Source organism: Camponotus vicinus, unplaced genomic scaffold, assembly GCF_025532165.1.
Source record: "Camponotus vicinus isolate PSW18456_S1 unplaced genomic scaffold, iyCamVici1.0 SCAF_8, whole genome shotgun sequence".
Classification (NCBI taxonomy): Eukaryota; Metazoa; Arthropoda; class Insecta; order Hymenoptera; family Formicidae; genus Camponotus; species Camponotus vicinus.
The window spans coordinates 16,599,334-16,620,723 of NW_028141980.1; the positions used below are offsets into that span (position 1 = coordinate 16,599,334).

The 21,390-nt window shown below is 27.2% G+C and overlaps 3 protein-coding genes across 11 annotated transcripts in view; 2 read left to right on the forward strand and 1 right to left on the reverse strand.

The window, feature by feature from the left end:
• The window catches only part of Slob (Slowpoke binding protein), a 357,719-nt gene that overhangs the window by 15,497 nt on the left and 320,832 nt on the right, over positions 1–21,390 (reverse strand). For all 8 annotated transcript variants that reach the window (XM_083107077.1, XM_083107075.1, XM_083107072.1 and 5 more), the window contains one exon: positions 1,603–1,680. The gene's annotated coding sequence lies outside the window, so the exon portion shown is untranslated. The remainder of the gene's footprint in view (positions 1–1,602; positions 1,681–21,390) is intronic.
• On the forward strand, positions 247–4,097 carry LOC145976110 (adenylate kinase 8). Of its 2 annotated transcripts, XM_083107082.1 has the most exons (11): positions 247–453; positions 669–795; positions 988–1,076; positions 1,194–1,290; positions 1,491–1,592; positions 1,946–2,016; positions 2,583–2,760; positions 2,952–3,076; positions 3,145–3,254; positions 3,339–3,522; positions 3,761–4,097. In XM_083107082.1, exons 1-11 carry the CDS (start codon positions 358–360, stop codon positions 4,025–4,027), a joined length of 1,446 nt encoding a protein of 481 aa, XP_082963208.1. In that variant the 5' UTR covers positions 247–357; the 3' UTR covers positions 4,028–4,097. The 2 variants fall into 2 exon arrangements, with proteins under 2 accessions (XP_082963208.1, XP_082963209.1); XM_083107083.1 differs by lacking the exon at positions 1,491–1,592.
• On the forward strand, positions 15,483–19,242 carry LOC145976149 (odorant receptor 9a-like). Its single transcript, XM_083107124.1, has 9 exons — positions 15,483–15,656; positions 15,969–16,088; positions 16,277–16,394; positions 16,962–17,223; positions 17,353–17,469; positions 17,536–17,626; positions 17,934–18,079; positions 18,952–19,084; positions 19,192–19,242. Exons 1-9 carry the CDS (start codon positions 15,513–15,515, stop codon positions 19,240–19,242), a joined length of 1,182 nt encoding a protein of 393 aa, XP_082963250.1. The 5' UTR covers positions 15,483–15,512.

The following is a 21,390-nucleotide window of genomic DNA, read 5'->3' on the forward strand; positions in this document are numbered from 1 at the left end:
AATTACTGTTATGCATCGAGAAATTACATTATTCAGAATAAATATAATTTTTATTTTTGGCGAATTTGTACTGCTGAAAATAATGATTTTAAATCCCAGTTAGATAAATCTCTTTATTGAAAATTATAAAATTTGTTTATTTTAATATACAAAAATATTATAATATTCTCTTCTAAATCAATTTACAAAACGCTCTATGTATAATATAAAAAGAGCAAATAGCATTTGAAAATATAAAATTGAAAATCGCATACTGCAATGCTTTCATCAAATTTACAAAATATGTCAAAGGATATGCATGTCAATTTTGTGACGTGTGTTAATTTCAATACTACATTACTACGAAAATTTTAAGTTATGTGCGATTTTAAAGAAACGACGAGAAGACTGTTGACTATTCCGCCAGATTTCGTGCCTTATATGGAGAAGCACAAATTATACGAATTCTTTTATGTAATTAAACTAGAACATCTCTTGCTCACTTTATCCGCTAAAATCTTTTCGTTAATATTTATTGCATTTTATTATAATATTAAATATATTAATTTATTAAATATATATATTTATTATTGTCTTTTATATTACATTAAGATATATTCTTTCCACTTTTTCTCTCCGTTACATTACTTTATATATTATTATTGTATTATATAAAGAAATATTTATAGGAATTAGTGACGCAATTATTGATCCAACAACCCGAGGATCCAATAGTGTTTATGAAACAATGTATTCAACATGCCATACGAAAACGAGATATTGCCAGAATTATTCTTATAGCTCCTCCGAGTTTCGGTATAATTTGCATAATCAAATGTTAATACGCTTAATTATAAAAATATTTTTATAATAAGAGATTTGCTATTTGTAATATTATTTATAAAATGCGATAAAAAACAAAGAAGAAATTTTTTTTAAATTTATCAGTATAATATAAATATTTTTATTTTTAAGACTAGTAAAACAAAATTTTTTTTCTCGATACAGACAAATTGACATTCGCGAAAATTCTTCAAAAGGAAATTGGTAATCGCCCCGTAACTCTAAATGATCTTCGTCCTTTATCCTCTACTGAAGTATGCTGTTACCAAAATTATTTATTGCTTATGAAATGCCTCAGAGAAAAGAAGAAAAACGATAATAAATTTTTTATTTTACATATTCTTTATTTTATACATACATATATATTTCAGAATATGTGCTGTTGCTATAATGCTAATGAGATTGCGATGAGAATGAAAGAAATGTTAATGTCGGGAATACTTCACGAATCTGGATGGACGTTAGTTGGTATATATATAATATAAATTTGTTTAATTTAGTCATTATTCTGAAATTATTCTGTCGAATAAAATAATCGTTAAATTATTAACTGGGGAAAATTGCAATATATTATAATATAAATATCATATTATTTATATTATTAAAACAAAACATAATTGAATCTCTCTTTTATTTTTCTTTTGTCTAAATGAAGGATTCATTCATAGATATACCAAAAAACAAAGAGGAAGCACGTGCGATGCAGCGTGTCGGTATAATACCAACACACGTAATACAAGTCATATCGTCAAATGAGAACGAAACTCAAAGTATACTTACTGTATGATCAGTATTATTATTTCTGCTATTCTGTCCATATCCATTTAGATTCATTTTTATTTTTTAAGCACAGTCAATCTGTAAAAATATAAGTCAAAATTTTTGGATTAAATGACATTAGAAATTTTACATTATTCATATATATATTAATATATTTTTATAAAATGTATAAAAATATGTAAAAATATATTAAATTAGATAAAAAATTAAAATTAAAACACAGATATTAATTTAAAAAATACTCTTTCTCTCAGCAGAATTAAATATAAAATCCTTAATATTTCTGAACATATAAAATTGACTATATTTAACTCATTTTCTCGTGAATTATGTTCATTTTCAGAAGATGTAAGACAATCCAATTATAAGAGAACTCTTCAAGGTCTACGTGAAATTTATGCTAATCTTTTAATTGTTAGTCATTTGATTGATTTTTGATATTATAATGTTTAGTAATAATAATTTATTATTTTTCTATATATTATTATTATTTTTCTATATATTATTATTATTTTATTATTATTTTTCTATATATTACTATTATTTTTCTATATATTATTATTATTTTATTATTATTTTTCTATATATTACTATTATTTTTCTATATACTATTATTATTTATATATATATATATATATATATATATATATATATATATATATATATATAAAATGCCCGATAATAATAGATAATAAAATATCATTATTAATAAATAATAGAGAAAAAAAAAATAAATTATTATTTTATATATATATATATATATATATATATATATATATATATATATATATATGTATATTTAATGGAAAAAGTAAATTTTTATATTACGTTTATATTTTTATGTCTTAAGTTATAAATCATGCGAATAATAATAATATATTTATGTATTTTTTAATATTATAGTAATTTATATAATTTATATTAAATCAGATAGCATTAATATTGTTATGAGATTGGATCGTTAAAAAATTTCTTTTTAGGAAGTCGAAGCTGGTGGTAAGACAATTCGTGAGCTGGGTAAAGATTGCGCAAAATTAACGAAGATTGGAAAACATTATGGGGCACCATCGCTTTTTCGCATAGCTCTCATAGGTCCTCGGGGATCAGGTCGTCACTTTTTAGCAAAGCATATATCTGAGAGATTTAATCTCGTTCATGGTAAATTATAATTAATATTAATATTTACTCTATTATATAATTATTTATAATATTTACTCTCTCTCTCCTTCTCATATTAAATACTTTATTAACGTGAGAGATATGTGTGTATCTTGCATAAATCTTTATTAGTACAACGAATGAGGGAGAATCATAATATTTCGAATGTACAATGCATAATATTTTTGTAGTTGACTTTAATCATATTCTGGAGCAAGCATGTTTGCAAGAAACGGCTTTAGGTGAAATGTTGCGATTGTGCGAGCACAGATGTGGACACAAATTAAAATCAGAAGCGAGACTACAAATCGTCGAGGTACAATATATAGTTTGATAAGAATCAATTGAATTAATTTCACTGTTGTTTGTTGTCATTGTTGCTAGCAATATGTACTCGGATCCGAATGTCTTAGGAAAGGATGGATTTTAACCGATTATCCTAAAACTACGGAGGAGTTCAAGCTTCTGGATATGATACCTACGCCACCCAATAGGTACGCGCGTGCGCGTTCTTCCTTTTAAAATAATCATAATTCTAAAAATGCTATAATAATTATGATTTTCAAAAATATGTTTAGAGTAATAATCCTTAAAGTGGACGTGCAAATATGCAGAGAAAGACTCTTAAATTATCGACATAAAGTCGTCACTGAAAATGAACATAATCATCATTATCTTGCATCGTGCGAGTCTTTAGGAATAGATCCAGACTGTAAATTAGATGTTTATTCCAAAAATTACAAGGATATCGTTGAGCAAGATGTAATTGATATATTGATTCTTGTAAACATTCTCAGTTGAAGTTTATTTAAATATTTCGTTATATTTAAATTTATACAAATATTTTGTGTGTGTGTTTTAATACTAAAGTTTAAAATACAAAAAATGTATCTTTAAAGAATTTGTATTAAAAGGATGAAATTTTATATACTAATTTTTAAGCTAAATTCAAATTTGAAATATTTAAAATTTTCTTCATTGTTACTTGTATTGGATATAGCTTTGGGAGTACCAAAAGAATATAGAGGATATAATGCGATATGCGGGGGAAACTGCAACCATAATAGATGCGACGGATGAGAGAAAATTCGTGAGGGAAAATCTGGAAGCCTGTCTGATGCGGCCAACACCGTCCGCGAAACCTAGAATCCCACAATTGCCACCTACGATCGATCCACTGGACGTGGAATTCGATCCCGATGACGAACCCGATCCGAAAATCTTCGACGACATACGCGCACCGAAGCCTGAATATTCTTTTATCTAATAATTCTATATATTTAAAACATCTTTATAGAAAAGAGGCAAATATAAAAAATAAATCGCATTTTTCACAACCTCCTTTTATATATTTCTTGTATATATTTCTAATTACTTCATTATCTTTTTCTTTTTTTCTCTCCCATGAGAAATCCCCTCACTTCTCGTCCCCATAGAAAATATAAATATATATATATATATATGTGTATGTGTGTGTTTGTGTGTGTAATATATCTAATTATTAGATTAATTTATTCTTATTGTTACATCTATGAATTATTAAGTTTAAGTATTTCGTTGATCAAAATGATAGAGAGTAATAAAAATTTTTATAAAAAATACACAGCACGACAATTGTGATTATTATAACATGTTGATACTTATTTTTTTAAAAAGATTTAATTTTTATCATACCAATTTGTAATTAAAAGTTTAACATATATATAGATCTGATCGATTTTTTTAAATAGTGTAAACTTCACTAAAAAGGATCGATGCTTTTGATAATAAACGATACTTGTCTTAAAGAAAGTATACAAACGTATCATGAGAGCGGACAATAGAATGAAACGTGTAGTGGTACAAAAAGTCAGCGAATACGCATGTGCAATTTTCGCACAAATAATTCGCTCGATAAATTAATAATTTACTCTTATTTTCTTCTAGTAAACGACCACTGAAACATCTCCACTATTATATCGATCACATAATTAGGGATATATTGCGGGAAACACTGTTATAAATTGTAAATATTCTACTTCTACCGCGTCTATAGTCGCACGAAATTACAGAAAATTATATGAAATTTTGTTCTAAAATTTACATCGGGAGAAAAAAGTAAAAAAATATGGTCAATTAATGGAAAAAGGAAACGATAAATGAGAAGACTCCCTCTAACTTTTTCGCAATTATTTGTGTTTCGAACTTCATAAAGAAATGATCAAGCTCGAGGCACAGGATTTTAAACTAAACAGAATTCTATTACTCATTGTTGGTTTGTGGCCTCTAGAACAATCAAATTTAACACGACTTCAGTTTATTTTCATGTCGGGTATTTTGATAGCGGCCCTTATATTTCAGGTAAAACATTATTTCATAATTATAATTTGACAAATCATTGAAAATTAATTTTTTACAATTTATATAAAAATATATTATATTTAAGACAATAATGAAATTATTATATAAGTTATATTATATAAGTTATATATTATAATATATAGAGTATATAATTATAATTACGTATCAATCGTACGTATTCAATCATTTAATATGAAAATGTACAAAATGATATATACGTAGTGTGACAGAATTCATAATTTGTCAATCACTTTAAAAGAATAATTTGTTAATGCAAACTTATAATAAGACTATTTCTTACAGTTTATGGCATTTATTACATTAAGATGTACTCCGGATCGCATCATTGAAATTTTATCTTACATATCTTCCTGCAGTACTATCGTGATACAGTACAACTTATTTCGTTTTAACATGGAAGCTGTAAATTGATAGTTTATTACTTAGAATTGATAACTTATAAGAACTAATACAAGTTAACACAACTACACAAGTTAATAGTACACAAAATTATAGCTTAATTGTGTGACAAGAAAGAAATTCTTAATGAATAAAATTTACAAAAAAATATAATTTTTAATATATAATATATATATATCATTCAAAAAAAAAATAGGGAACATCTTTTGTACCTTAAAAATTGGGCTATTTTCAAACCGCTGAAACTCGTCGAAAAATCATCGTAGACAAAAAATTGAAAAAGCATTCTAAAGTTTGAAGTTTTAACTTTAACATGCAGTGGGTCAGTAATTTTTTAAAATTTCTTTATCTTCCTTATTCTGCGCTTTAAAAAAGAACACACTGTTTAGTTCCTTAAAATTATGTATTTTTAATACGCTGCAACTTGATAAAAAAATTTTTCTCGAGAAATTCAACTAAAATCCCATAAACTACAATATTTTGTCTATAAAACGCTTTTTTTAAATTTTTTCTACGGCTTTTTTTTGACCGAGTAATACGATTTTGAAAATAAACCAGTATTTTTTATCGAACTGCAGAGTGTTAAAAATACGTAATTTTAAGGAACAAAACAATGTTTTTTTTTAAAGCATAGAACACGGAAGATAAAAAATTTAAAAAAAACTAACGATAGCGCGTTAAAGTTGAAATTTCAAGCTTTAAAATACTTTTTTAATTTTTTGTCTACAATGATTTTTCGATAAGTTTCAGCGGCTTGAAAATAGCCCAATTTTTAAGGTTCCCTATTTTTTTTTTCGAGTAGTATATGTTAGGTTCAAAAATCGAAAACGTTCATCGTGGGTTTCGCCCCTCTTCCCCCTTACGGGGGTTTTACTTCCAGGAGATATAACCCAAATCTAATTTCGATTTTAAATTAAAAATTATGTCCGAAAATCATATTTGTAAAACTTTTTTTGTTTATAACTTTTATAATAAGCAATCAGCGATGGTTAAAACTTTTTGCGGGTTACTCAGGATAGTGATCTTGACAACATATGTCCATGTCAAAGTTATTGGTGAAGGGAAAGGAAAAGTTAAATATTTATTTAAATATTTATGGTTAATTATTTATGCACAGATATTTCTCTCACATTGCGTCATGAGTGCATCAATATGCTTTCGCATTGTGGTATTTTTACATTGTCAGAACGCGTTTTGATCGATCATCAAAAGAACCTCAACAAATTTCGCTTTGTATTCTTTTTAAATATACCAAAACGCGTTGTGAGTGTTTTTGAAAGTGCCATGAATTTCGTGTTGTGGCTAAATCTGAGACAAATCGCGTTGTGGGATTTTTTCACTTAGTGAGTGCTTTCGATTTTTCAACCTAACATATACAGGGTGTTTCCGCAACATGCACATCATTAAGTTGGGATGCCCACCGTCAGGGGCATCTACTTTATTGGGCTCGCTGAATAAGATTAGAATACGAGTTCAGTGGAGAGTAAGAAAAGGAAAATCTTATCATTTTATTATAGTAAATAATTGTGAAATTTAATAATATAGATAATATATATTTAAGAATATATGCTATATATTTATATATATCTATTTAATAATATAGATAATAATAATATATAGGAAATATTCAATTCTAACAAATTGACAAATTCATTTAATAACATTATAACATTTAACTATAATATTTAATAATAAATATTAACATATATTAATAACATAAATTTAATAAACAAATTTGAACAAATATAATAAAAAATATTTATAATGACAAATATATTTTTGAGATCTTTAAATGTAATAAATTATAATAAATGTTTAATGTAATTACCATTTTTTTTCTAAACATAAAGCAATTTTGCGCATAAAATTTTCTTTTACTCGTCTTATCATAAGAGGAATGATCTTTGCACAGGCGTTACAAATTCTATTTCTAAGAATTTCTGCATTTTCCGACAGGGTTTGATATACTTTTTTCAGAAGCTCCACATGAAAAAGTCCATAAGGCATAAGATCTATGGACAGAGATCACTCTTCTCACTGATAAAATAAGTGAAAGGCATTTTCATGTGCAGGATTACCCTATGTTTAGAAAAAAATAATGATTACATCGAATTTCTATAATTTATTATATTTAAAAATCAAACATATTTTTCATTATATTTGTTCAAATTTGTTTATTAAATTTTACTTATGTTATTTTATCTATATTATTAGATAAATATTTTATTTATATTATTAAATTTCACAACTGTTCACTATAATAGAGTGATAAAAATTCCCTTTTCCGATTCCCTTTTCCTTATTCCCATTTTGATCTTTTCTGCGAGCCCAGTAAAGCATGCCCCTGAGTGGGCAGATAGGCAATCCGACTTAATGATGTGTATGTTACAGAAACACCCTGTACATAGGATGTAATTAAACAAACATACATATGTATGGAGCACACTATTAGATATAAGACAACAATCCAAATAGAAAGAAGTCCTTGGCAATTATTGATCTGAACTTTCTTCTCGATTTTATACGGTGTTAAAATTAGTTAATTAATTATCTATTAATATATTATGTAATTATCGCCTATCTATAACGGAAGGCAAGGACGATAGAGCAGGGATTAAAGAGTAACGAGACAGTCCGTCTATAGATAGGCGTTCATTAACTAATTTTGATATCGTATAAGAACGAAAAGAAAAATTAAAAATTAAAAATAGCTTAGCTTTCCGATTAAATTTGGATTGTTGTTTTGATTTGATAGTGTGTTCCATATTGTGTTTAATCCTGTATACATATACGCACAATATATATACGAAATAATATACACAAAATTGATAATAAATAACAGATAAAGGATTTTCTGATGCAACTACAGGATGTATGTAATGGATTAAAAGACAAAAACGAAATCGCTATTATGAAAGAATATAGTTGCATTGCAAATCGTTGGACAATCGTATTTATAAGTAAGTAATATTTTTAAGTAATATTTTTAGATTTTTAAATTTTTACATTTTTACATTTTTACATTTGCATATATTTTTATTGGACATAAAAGTTTCAATGGAAAAGGAATTGATGTCGATAGATAATGTTTTCATTACATATTATTGTAGCTTATATCGAGAGATTTCCAAAATACAATAATTAAATTATTTTTTATTAAGTACTTTTCGAGTTATAAAGCTTGAAATAATTTCTTAATTTTACAATTTCTTAATTTTTTATTTCTTAAGCTTTTATTTTAAGCTACAAAATATCTTATAAAATATTCATTTTTCGATGATCTTACCTTATACAGATAAGCCATAAGAATATGTAATAAAATAATAAGGGTACCGTTTAAAAAATTCAAGGGGACCTTCATGTGACTTTCAAATTATTATTCAAGTATAAATATATAAATGCAAATATATAAATACATGCATATATATAAAAATTAATATAAAATATAATATATCCAAAAAACAGAGTAGTAAAAACGATACTATAAAGTAACAATAAGTGTAACTTATGCGAATGACATCGATTAATTTTCATTAGAAATTTTCACATTAAATCCAATTATATAAATGTTGTTTATAATATATAAATAATAAAGTATATATAAATGTACATATCAATGTAAATTCATTATATATATGTGTATATATATATATATATATATATATATATATATATATATATATATACAGGGTCCGGCCGAATAATAATAATATGTACAAGCGGACACAGGGTGATTCCTTAAGAAAAAAATAAGAAAAAAAGTAGAATTTAAACGGGACTGATATTTAAACTCAAATTTCTCGAAAACGAAGCCTAAGATGAAAAAATTTTATTCTACTTTTTTTTTCTTATTTTTTCATAAGGAATCACTCTGCGCTCGCTTGTACATGTTATTCGGCCGGACCCTATATATATGTATATATGTGATATAACATCTAAATCAATTTAAATAGATTTTGTGAAAAAAATTAATTTGACGATTTCATATATAAATCCTTTTAGTATTCGCCGTTTGCAGCATGTTTGTTTTTACGATCATCATATCTTGGTCGAATATTCTACACATTATATTTCCGATAAATGTAGTTCCATCACGTCGCGTGCCAATTCCAATGGAATACTTTGTCGATCAAGAAGAGTATTTTTATTGGATTATATTATATCTTGGTGTAGCGGTATGCATCGGAGCAACTGCACTGATAGGAATAGGATCTCTTCTTATAGCGTATGCTCAACATACCTGTGGTATGTTTAGAATTTCCAGGTATGAAACAAATATATGTAGAACTAAATACGAAATTTCGAATTTTAAACAAAATTTTATTTTATCTTGAATAAATTTAATCTCCAGTAAAGATAGGGATGTGTGGGAGGAGGTCAGGCGTGTCTATACTCTCATTCGGTCAACGAGCGGCAGAATCCATCTGTGGCAACGGTATCAACACATATCCTGTAAAAAAAAAGTTTTACACACTCTTTAGCCCAATGAATAATTCCTAGAAAACAATATTCGTGGACTAGAAAAATATGTGAGGTGAAAGTGATTGGATCGGGAATCGAACCGGAGACTTTCCAGGCAACTGTTTTAAACCACTGAGCCATCCAGACACTTAATACCGCTTTTTAACACACTGATATGCGATTCCACAGCAATGTTGAAATCTTGCTCGATGGAAGCAATGCTGACAAATGCAATTGCCACAGAGGATCCTTGAAAGGTCGCTCGTTGACCAAATAAGTGCCATTGGAGGTATTCGCATGCATTGCATGCTGGCTTCCGACTGGCCTTCCGTAAGAAACGGCATTAACTAGCACAACGTTATAGAGTGACCACATCCCTCAAGATCCCTCTAGTAAATAATAATATTCCCACTGTGCCGATGGAAAACAATGGCGGATGAACCCAGGATGGGCCATTGAACCCTGAATGGGCCGTTGGACCCTGAATGGGCCATGCTTATGTTTACAAAGGCAAAAATTCAATTAATATATTAATTACAGTTATCGTATTAGATGCGCAATGCATATCAATATACCAAAAGACATTAAATCGAAGAAAGAGAATTTAATACTGAAAGGAATGATTAGTGCCATAAATATTCATCAGCATGCCATGAAGTTAGTATTTCTTTTCCATGATATACATATAATATAACTAATAATAATCCTTTGGTTTTGAAAGATTATCCAAATTTTTGGCGTCCATCCTTGAGACAACTTTGTTGTATATAACATCCGTCGAAGTGCTTTCTTTAAGTCTTAATCTCTTTCGAGTAAGTTTTATATTATATCTTTTTATGTCTACTATATTTTCAAATAACATTAAATCTATATATTTCATAATGTATTACTACGGATTGCATCTATTTTATATCAAGTATTTTTTCTCTTCTTTTCTTTTCTTCCTTCTTTTACTTTCTTGCTAGTATTTTTGATTTTGCAAAATATACGATTTTTAAATAAATAAATAAATATATATATATATATATATATATATATATATATATATATATATATATGTATAAATCAATCATATCCTTTCACAAATAAATTTTAGAATTTTATTTTAAGTAATATTTTTTTAGAGAACACATGAGAATGATGTAAATTTGTTAATCACGAATCTTGTAGGTTTTTCAGATTGTTTCATCCGAATATAATTTCAAAAAGTTATTAATTCCTTTCGGATTTATCTTGGCAGCTGTCGGATCTTTGTTTATATCTAATTATATTGCACAGAATATAACGAATCACAATAATGACATCTTTGTTACCGTGTAAGAAACATTATTTTTGACACATTATATAAAGTCCCGCATCTTAAAGATTATTTCATTAAATGTAGATGTGTTAGTGTGTTGTCGCATAGAAATATATGTATATGCCTTCTGTATATCATCGCATAGGTATGATGTTCAATGGCATGTAGCACCGTTACGTATACAGAAAGTAATATTATTTTTACTGCAAAAAGGCAACAAAGATTTTATTTTAAGAATTGGTGGATTACTTTACGGATCGTTGGAATGTTTCGCCATGGTAAAAATGATAAATATATTATTAAAATATATATTCTCAAAGTTACATATATATGTGTGTGTGTGTGTGTGTGTGTGTGTGTGTGTGTGTGTGTGTGTGTGTGTGTGTGTGTGTATATACAGGGTGACCCATTTTAACTTAGGCAGCCAAATAACTCGAAAAATAAGCAAGATAGAGAAAAATGTTTTAGACAAAAGTTGTATGGTTTCGAGGGGGCCATAAGATGGTATCATTGGTTTGACCTTGAAGAGTCATTTGAAGGTCACGTGAAGGTCACTTCAATTTTTTTAAATGGAATACCCTATATATTTTTGTACATTCTTGTAGCTTATTTCGAGAGCTTTCCAAAACACTATAATTAAGTACCTTTCCGTTAAGTACTTTTTGAGTTATGATGCTTGAAATAATTTCTTAATTTTACATAAACCGTAAAATATCTTGTAAAATATTCATTTTTCGATTATCTTACCTTAATACTTTTATGTACAAAATAATGAGAGGAATCAATTGGTGTAAAGAAAACACATAGTTGTTTTTAAGAAAAAATATGGAATTGTTAATTGCAAATTACATATTTTTTCTTCGAAACAACTATGTGTTTTCTTTACACCAATTGATTCCTCTCATTATTTTGTACATAAAACTATTAAGGTAAGGTAATCGAAAAATGAATATTTTACAAGATATTTTACGGTTTATGTAAAATTAAGAAATTATTTCAAGCCTCATAACTCAAAAAGTACTTAACGAAAATGTACTTAATTATAGTGTTTTGGAAAGCTCTCGAGATGAGCTACAAGAATGTACAAAAATATATAGGATGTTCCATTTAAAAAAATTGAAGTGACCTTCACGTGACCTTCAAATGACTCTTCAAGGTCAAACCAATGATACCATCTTATGGCCCCCTCGAAACCATACAACTTTTGTCTAAAACATTTTTCTCTATCTTGCTTATTTTTCGAGTTATTTGGCTGCCTAAGTTAAAATGGGTCACCCTGTATATATATTACAAAATACACATTACAGCTGGTGAAAACTTCATTCTCTTATTTTACTGTTATGTATTCAACGCAATAATAAGGTATGTAGAGAAATAATAATGAATTGTAATCTGGAAATGATTTTAACTAAATCTGAATTTTACTTTATAATCTTTTTTATATTACTTTATAATTTTTTTACGTTCAAAACAATTAAATTTAATTTCATAGTTTGCACTTGTAGAAACATAAGAGCTCTCTGAAAATATAAATGTATTCACATGTAATTGAGAAGACAGATAGACAGAGAGACAGATATGATACGTAAGTTATGTAGAATACGTAAGTTACACATATTACATAAATTATATAAATATTCAGTACATCAAAAATCTGATCATTTTTTTCAAATATAAAACACTGATACAAATTCAGTTCGATTTGTATTATTTTTAAATTATATTTTCACTATTTGTGATATATTATTACCACATTAATGTTAAATATATAATCCATATGCCGTTAATTTTAGTATCGCCTATTTTCTTTATAGTTTAATTTTTTATAAAAAGGATAAATGTCATTTATTTCTTTCCTTTGGGGATTGAAACACGTTTTTGAAAGAGATCTCGAACCTTTTACGACACCTCATACATTATCACTTATATTCTAACACACACTTTACTTTTTAACATACTAAACCTAAGTTTTATTTCCCATTCTTTCCTTTTCCTCCTTTCTCCCTAAAATCCGGCCTTCAGCTGCTTTTTCTCTACTCTTCTTATTTCCCTTCTCTTCTTCATCTTCATCTGTCTCTCTCTCTTTCTCTGAGTCTCCTTTCCTCCTGTTCTTCTTCCTTCAACTCCCTCCTGACTTTCCTCTCCATTTCATCCTTCTTTTTTTCCTCCGTCTTTGATTCTCCTTTTTTTCTTTACGTCCTCTGTTTTCTTTCTCTCCTTTTGCCACCTTCATTTTTCTTTTTCTATGTTTTTTATGTTATTATTTATGTTTTCCTTCCTTCTGACTCCATCTTCTATCTCTTTTTTCAACTACTGACTTCTACCCTTTTCTTCTAGCTTTCCTCCTTTTTCTCCTACTTCTTTCTTCCTTTTTTCCGGGAGGGGTGGGTGGATTCATTCGCACCACTCCTTACCTACCGATTCTGTCTTCTCTTGCCCTCTCCTCTCAGCTTTATACCTTTTCCCCATTCCTCTTCCTTTCTCTTCTTCTTTCAACTCGATGATTTCTTGGCACCATACTCTTATGTCTATTGTATACGAGAGGAGACGATCGTGAAAAAGCCCATGCACTTGGTTTAATTTGTATCCGGGTCTTCGTGCCTCCAAATTCAACACTCAACCTTTTTCATCACAATCACCCTTAGTTTAATACTTTTATAATAAAAATAAAAAAAATGGTACAAGAAATATATGAAGATTTGAAAATAATACTATTTTTAATATAAATGTGATTATCTTTGAATATAACGACAACTTAAATATCTTGTGTATGTAAAGCTATAAAGGAATTTTAAAAATAACGTATATAAAAATATTATCTTATATGCTATATATCAATTAACTAATTTGATTAATGTTACATTGTCTTTAAGAATTTCGATTTTTCTCATAAACAATATATATAATAAAACATGTCAAATATTATTTTTAACTAATTTATTTTATTGTAATTCTTACAATTTGTGAATTTTTAAATTTAAGTATTTTTTATCAAATTAAAGTTAGTAATAAACAAACATAAATCGACAGTTGATAATTGTAAAATGTCTATTGCTACTGTATCGCCGATTGGTAATTAAAAGTTTTACATATACCTTGGTCAGATCCGATCGATCCTTTTAAACAGTATGCGCTTTTTATCTTTATCAGAGAAGTTCAATGTTTTCAATAGTGAATGATGCTTGTCTTGAAGATGTTTACGCCATGTATGTGTATATATATATATATATATATATATATATATATATATATATATATATATGAAGAAAAACTCAATTTATCACAGCTTTATTATTTAAAAGAATTTTTAGACGAAATGTGTCACAATATTCTTTCTTTTAAAAATAAATTTTCAAACAAATAAATTGTCATGATATTTTTTTCTTAATAATCAAAAAAGTCTAGAAGTCTAAAAACAACATTGAAATATTCTACGTATCCCTGCTATAAGTAGGTAATAATCACGCAGACGATATATGTCAGCTTTTTCCAAGTTTATGTCAATCAAAGTAGAATATATCAAAAATAGATTATTGACAGACTTTTCTATTTTATTTAAATTACTGATTCAACGATAGCGCAAAATTTTATATGTACAATTATCAATAATAGATCTCAGACATATGCGTATACCAATAAGATTTCTATTGTAAAAAAGGTTTTATTTGTGAGTATTGATAAATTACCTGTTGCACTTATTTGCAGCAAAAGAGTGCATCGTAAATAAATAACATACGTTAAAATATGAAATAAAGATTTAATATATTATAGACTCGTTGCAAGAGATTTTATATGTTTGTTATAATGTTTAAAGAGCTGGAAGATATTTCTCTCAAAGACGAAGAGTGTCTTGCGGAAGCACGCGACAGAATGAAGTCACGAAACTGAAAATGAAGAAATGCGCCTGCGTGGCTCTAGTAGCCCTTTCCCTAGTAGTAATGTTTTCTTATTTACATAAAAAATAGACAATTCAATTTTTCTCGACATTAAATCGATCGGTTAATAACAGACCTCATTTCTACAAATGTTGCGAAAATATGTTTCTGATCTCATAATAGTACCTAATATCGCTTTACATTACACATAAATTAGAATTATTTATACTAAAATTATTAATTTATACTAAAATTTACGCTACGAAAGAAAATATATAGATGATCAATAAAAAAGGAGGGGATAGTCCGACTTCCGCCGACTTTCTCGCAGTTAATGTTCTGAACCTCGTAAAAAGATGATCAATCTTGAGACACAAAATTTTAAACTAAACAGAATTCTATTACTCATTATTGGCGTGTGGCCTTTACAACAATCGAATCTAATTCGACTTCAGTTTATTTTCATGTCCATTATTTTGACAGCGAGCGTTATATTTCAGGTAAAGATTTATAATTATATCTCGATATGATAAACCATAGCAAATTAATCTTTTGCAACCAGCAACTTAAGAATATCTTAATTTAGATTGCAATTATATATGTTATTATACATTATAATATATATATATATATATATATATATATATATTTTGTATATAATTACAATTACGTATCCCATTTTAATACACACATACAATCATTTTACATACAAATGTAAAAAATCTAGTGCGATACAGAATTCATAATTTGTCAATAGCTTTAAAAGAATAATTTGTTCATGCAAACTTGTAATATAAGATTATTTCTTATAGCTTACGGCATTCATTACATTAAGATGTACTCCGGACCTCATCGCTAGAGTTTTATCTTGCGTATTTTTCTCTATGTTTTTCGTGATAAAATACAATTTATTTCACTTTAACATAAAAGCTGTAAGTTTTGATAACTTATAGATTTTAAGAATATATAAGAACTGATAGCTTAGAACTTTATAGTTGACCGCGTGAAAAAAAATATATTCTTGTTGAATAAAGTTTATAAAATATACAGTTTTTAATACATAAAATGTATATATACACATACACGAAATAATATACACAAAGTCGATGATAAATGATAGGTGAAGGATTTATTGATGAAACTTCAGGATATATGTAACGGATTAAAAGATGAAAACGAAATTGTTATTATGAAACAATATAGTCGCTATGGAAAACGTTACACAACTGCATTTATAAGTAAGATAATATTTTAATATTTTAAGATTTGTCTACATGTTTTTATTGGATACTTAAGTTAGGTATAATACTAATGTACTTTTACATATTTATGAACAAAAATTTTATAGTAATGATTGATCATATGAAATAAAATAATTAATAAAATTAAAATGAACATATTTTTATAAAGTAATATTTAGATATCTTTAAAAAAAAAGCATACTAAAATGATATATACTGATATAAAAAACGTATAACTAAAACTAAAATAAAAATATAATTAGTACAGATATACGTTCTTTAAGATTATTAAAACTGAAAAAATTAGTTTATAAAGAAAAAATATTTTCAAATAAAAATAATTGATAAAAGAGTAAGTAACAAAAAATGATATTTTGGAAATGGCAAAGATTTAAATTAAATGATTTACTTATTACACACAAATATTGTGTATAATAAGTTACCATTGTTTCCATTTTTTATATATTAAACTAAAAAAATGTTATATGTATATATATGTGCTTTTACTTAAAATGATTTTGTAGGAGAAATTCATATGACAATTTCATATTTGAATTTTTTTAGTACTTGCTGTTTGCTGCACATTTTCTGTCACGATAGCTGTGCTTTGGTCGAGTATTCTGCAAATTACATTACGGATAAATGTAACTCAATCACGTCGCTTGCCGATTACTGTGGAGTACTTTATTGATCAAGAAAAGTATTTTTATTGGATTCTGTTACATATCGGTGTGGCATTATTCATCGGAACGATTGTAATGATAGGAATAGGATCAATGCTTGATGTGTATATTCAACATATCTGTGGTATGTTTAGAATTTCTAGGTAAGAAATAAGCAGAGGGAAATAAATACGACATTTTTAATTTGAAGCAAAATTCTATTGTTATAAACAAATACAGTGCTTACTTTATGAAAGCTAAAGTTTACAATTTGATAAATATATTAATTATAGTTATCGTATTAAACGCGCAATGAACATCAATATACTAGAAAATATTAAACCGAGGAAAGAAAATTTAATGTTGGAAGGAATAATTAGTGCTGTAGATATTCATCGACAAGCTATGAAGTTAGTATCTCTATTCCACGATATATATATATCGTATGACTAATAATAATTCTTTGATCCTGCAAGATTATCTAACCTTTTGATATCCAAAGTGGAGACAATGATGTTAGGTTTAATAATGTGCGGAGTACTCACTTTGAGTCTCAGTCTCCTTCGAGTAAGTCTCATATTGTGATTTTGTTTTCTATTTTCAATCAATACTTAATGTTTTATATATTTCATAATATATTGTACTTTATATTATATATTTTTTCTCCTTTTATTTTCGCCTCTTTCTCTTATTTTCTTGCTAATATTTTTGATCTTGCAAAATATATAGTTTTTATGTATACTATGTAAATCAATCATAACCATACATCAATAAATAAGAAGTTTTAAGTTTAAAGTTTGTAAGTAATGTTTTTTTTTAGAAAACATAAGAAATGCTGATATAAATTCGTTGCAATCACGATCTTGTATTATAGATTTTTCAGATTGCTTCATCTGGAGATGATGTCAAGGAATTTTTAATTCCTTTTATATTTATTATTATCGATATCCTATACATGTTTCTAGGTAATGATTTGGGACAGAATATAACAGATCACAATAATGACGTCTTTGCTACCGTGTAAGAAATATTATTTTCGACAGATTGTATAAAGTCTCATATCTTAAAGATTATTTTATTAATCCTAGACAGGGCCTCTATATGGACCCCAAGTTCTTTTTAAAGTATGCTTCTAAGTTAAGGAAACGACATATTTTCGTGCTCTTTCCATAATTTCAATATCTTGGAGGAGATCATAACTGATATTAGTAGCTTTAGTCGATAATTGTGACACAGACTTCAGTTAAAAATCACAAGGGCCTTTTAATGTTGAATTTTTTAAGTCGATTTCAATTTTTTTATTTAAACTAATAAATTACAGTTATAATAAGATAATTATAAAGTATAACTCATGAAAAATATTATTAAGGCAAATATTTTATAGTTCTAATCAAATTATTAATTAGAACTGCAGTTTTCGCAGAAAATATTTCGATCATTCAAATTATGAAAAGATTGTATGATATGAGAAACTTTACGCGCGTTAGATAATTATATAGATATATAAGTTGATGAAAAATACAAAAAATTTTTTATACAATTTTTTATTTTCTTTCACTTTTCTCATTTTTCAATTCTTAAATTTTCACATTTATATGTCTAAATATTTATTAATTATACATTTTTTAAAAAATGCAACATATTACCACATAACTATATTTTTCTAATAGTTTAATGTATGTTTTTTAAAACGCTGTTTGAATTGCTAAAATCAATTAATCAGGAAAAAAAATCAAATTGATGAAATAATGATTTAAATGAAAGAAAGTGATGAAAAAAATGTCTTTTTTTGAACAAAAATTTTTAATAACATCTGCATTTAACCTGTCTAGGGTTAGTATGTTTTTGCGTAGAAATATATGTATATGCTACCTATACGTTGCTACTTATAGGTATGACGTTCAATGGCATGTAGCACCTTTACATATACAGAAAGTAATACTGTTTCTGTTGCAAAGAGGTACCAAAGATTTCACTATAAGCATCGGTCGATTATTCGTCGCATCATTGGAGTGTTTTACTACGGTAAGGATATATGCAGTGCTTTACTACGGTAAGGATAAGGTAATAAATATATTATTAAAATATAGATTCTTTCTCTCAAAGCTACATATTACAAATAAATATTACAGTTGGTGAAAACTTCAGTCTCTTATTTTACTGTTATGTATTCAACGCAATAATAAGGTAAGAAGAAAAATAATAACGAATAAATTATAATCTTGCAAAAATTTAGTTAATTAAACTTGAATTTTATTTGATAATTTTTTTATATTACATTTAAAAAAGTTAAATTTTAATTCCATAGATTGTATTTGTAGAAAATGTAAGAATTCTCTAAAGATATAAATACATTCACATACACAAGCAATTAAAGAAAGAAAGAAAGAGAGAGAGAGAGAGAGAGAGAGAGGGAGAGAGAGAGAGAATATATAGATTATCAAGCGACGCGGTAGCGTCGCGACGCCAAGTATATAAAAAACTGATAAAAAATTGGATTCGAGCATTGAGAGTCACTGTTCTCGACGCGGCGCTACCAAGTAGCTTATCCGGAATTTTACGTTAAATGACGTCACATAAACTTTCGATTGAAATATTTTAGAAACTAAAGCCGTAATTAAAAATCTAACGGCATTTTTCTTATATAATGTGAATACAAGCTTTCGATTGTGACCAGTTTGAATAAAATCGGTGCAGTCAATCCCGAGAAATGATAATCGCATGTCAGAATTGTGACATTTTTCATCTTTATTTATAAGGTTCAGACTCATGAACGTATCTTCGCACGTACACATTCAAAGCGATTTTGTCCCTCAAGCTGCGTTCATACCGCGCATATATGATTATTCGCTTTAGTGTGCAAAAATGCTTTAAGAAACAAAACCATTTATGTACATGTGTGTGCAATACGTGTGATGTGTGTATATGTGTGTGTATACGTGTGAGAGATTAATTTATCGCATAACAATTTTCAAAAACCTCTTGGGGGTAAAATCTAATCTATCTCGAAAACGGTATCACAAAAATATAAAAACTGTGCCGTTAGATAAGACTTCTAAGGAGACTAATTTATCGTATTATAACAATATTCAAAAACGCCTTGGGAGTGAACTCTAATATCTAGAAAATGAAACCTTGTAAAAATACGCGACTTACTCTTAGTAAAGATTTTTAAAAATGCGTATATATTTTTTGCAGAAATAATATAAATTTTTACAAAAAGGTGGTGATATCCCTCTAGAAACAACCTTATAACGGTAAAATACGTCAAGTATATAAAAAAATATCTTTAAAAAATCTAACATATATTTTCTGTAGAAATAATATTTTTTACAAAAAGCAGTGAGATCCCCTAAAAAAAACCTTATAAAGGTAAAAAAATACGCCAAGTACATAAAAAAAATCAGAAAATCTAAAAGAGTGATAAAAATAAAATATTTAAAAACCGATATGAGATCAATACTATTAGCCAAGTACAATAAATTATGTGATATTAATTCGTAATCGATACTAAATGAGTTAAGATTACTTTAATTCCTAAAGCATTTTTTATATGATGTATATAATTTAAAAAAGTTACACAAATTCTAAATCGCATAAATGATCTTCAGGTCGAAGTAAGATATGAAAACTTGGCGTGCCCCCCCTCCCGCTCCGTCGTTTACATATCTTGAATAAAATAAAAAATTTGATTATACAATATACATATATACAATATATGTTTGTTAATCCTTTCATTTAGTAAGTACAATTTACATTTTTATAAAATAAGCTTTAGATTACGAATGTGCAACAAGCAGCCTGTGGGTCAGAAACGACCTGCGAAGCTTTTCAATCCGACTTACAACAATTAAACTTTACTTGCAGAGAAAATAAAAAAACTCATAAAAAAAGAGATTTCACTTTGCCTAATCTCTATGTGATGATTTCCGGGTAATACAGAGGAGACAAGATATATAAGTTCGAAATTTAGCTACACGCGTGCGCGGTTCGTAGTGTAATTTTAAATTTTACATTGGGCCCATCAAAAATCTAGCTTTTTGCTGTTTTAAACTATATGATTTAAATACGGGGCACGCCAAGTTTTCATATCTTACTTCGACCTGAAGGTTATTTATGCGATTTAGAATTTGTGTAACACTTTTTTAAATTATATACATCATATAAAAAATGCTTTAGAAATTAAAGTAATCTTAACTCATTTAGTATCGATTACGAATTAATATCACATAATTTATTGTACTTGGCTAATAGTATTGATCTCATATCGGTTTTTAAATATTTTATTTTTATCACTTTCTTAGATTTTTTGATTTTTTTTATGTACTTGG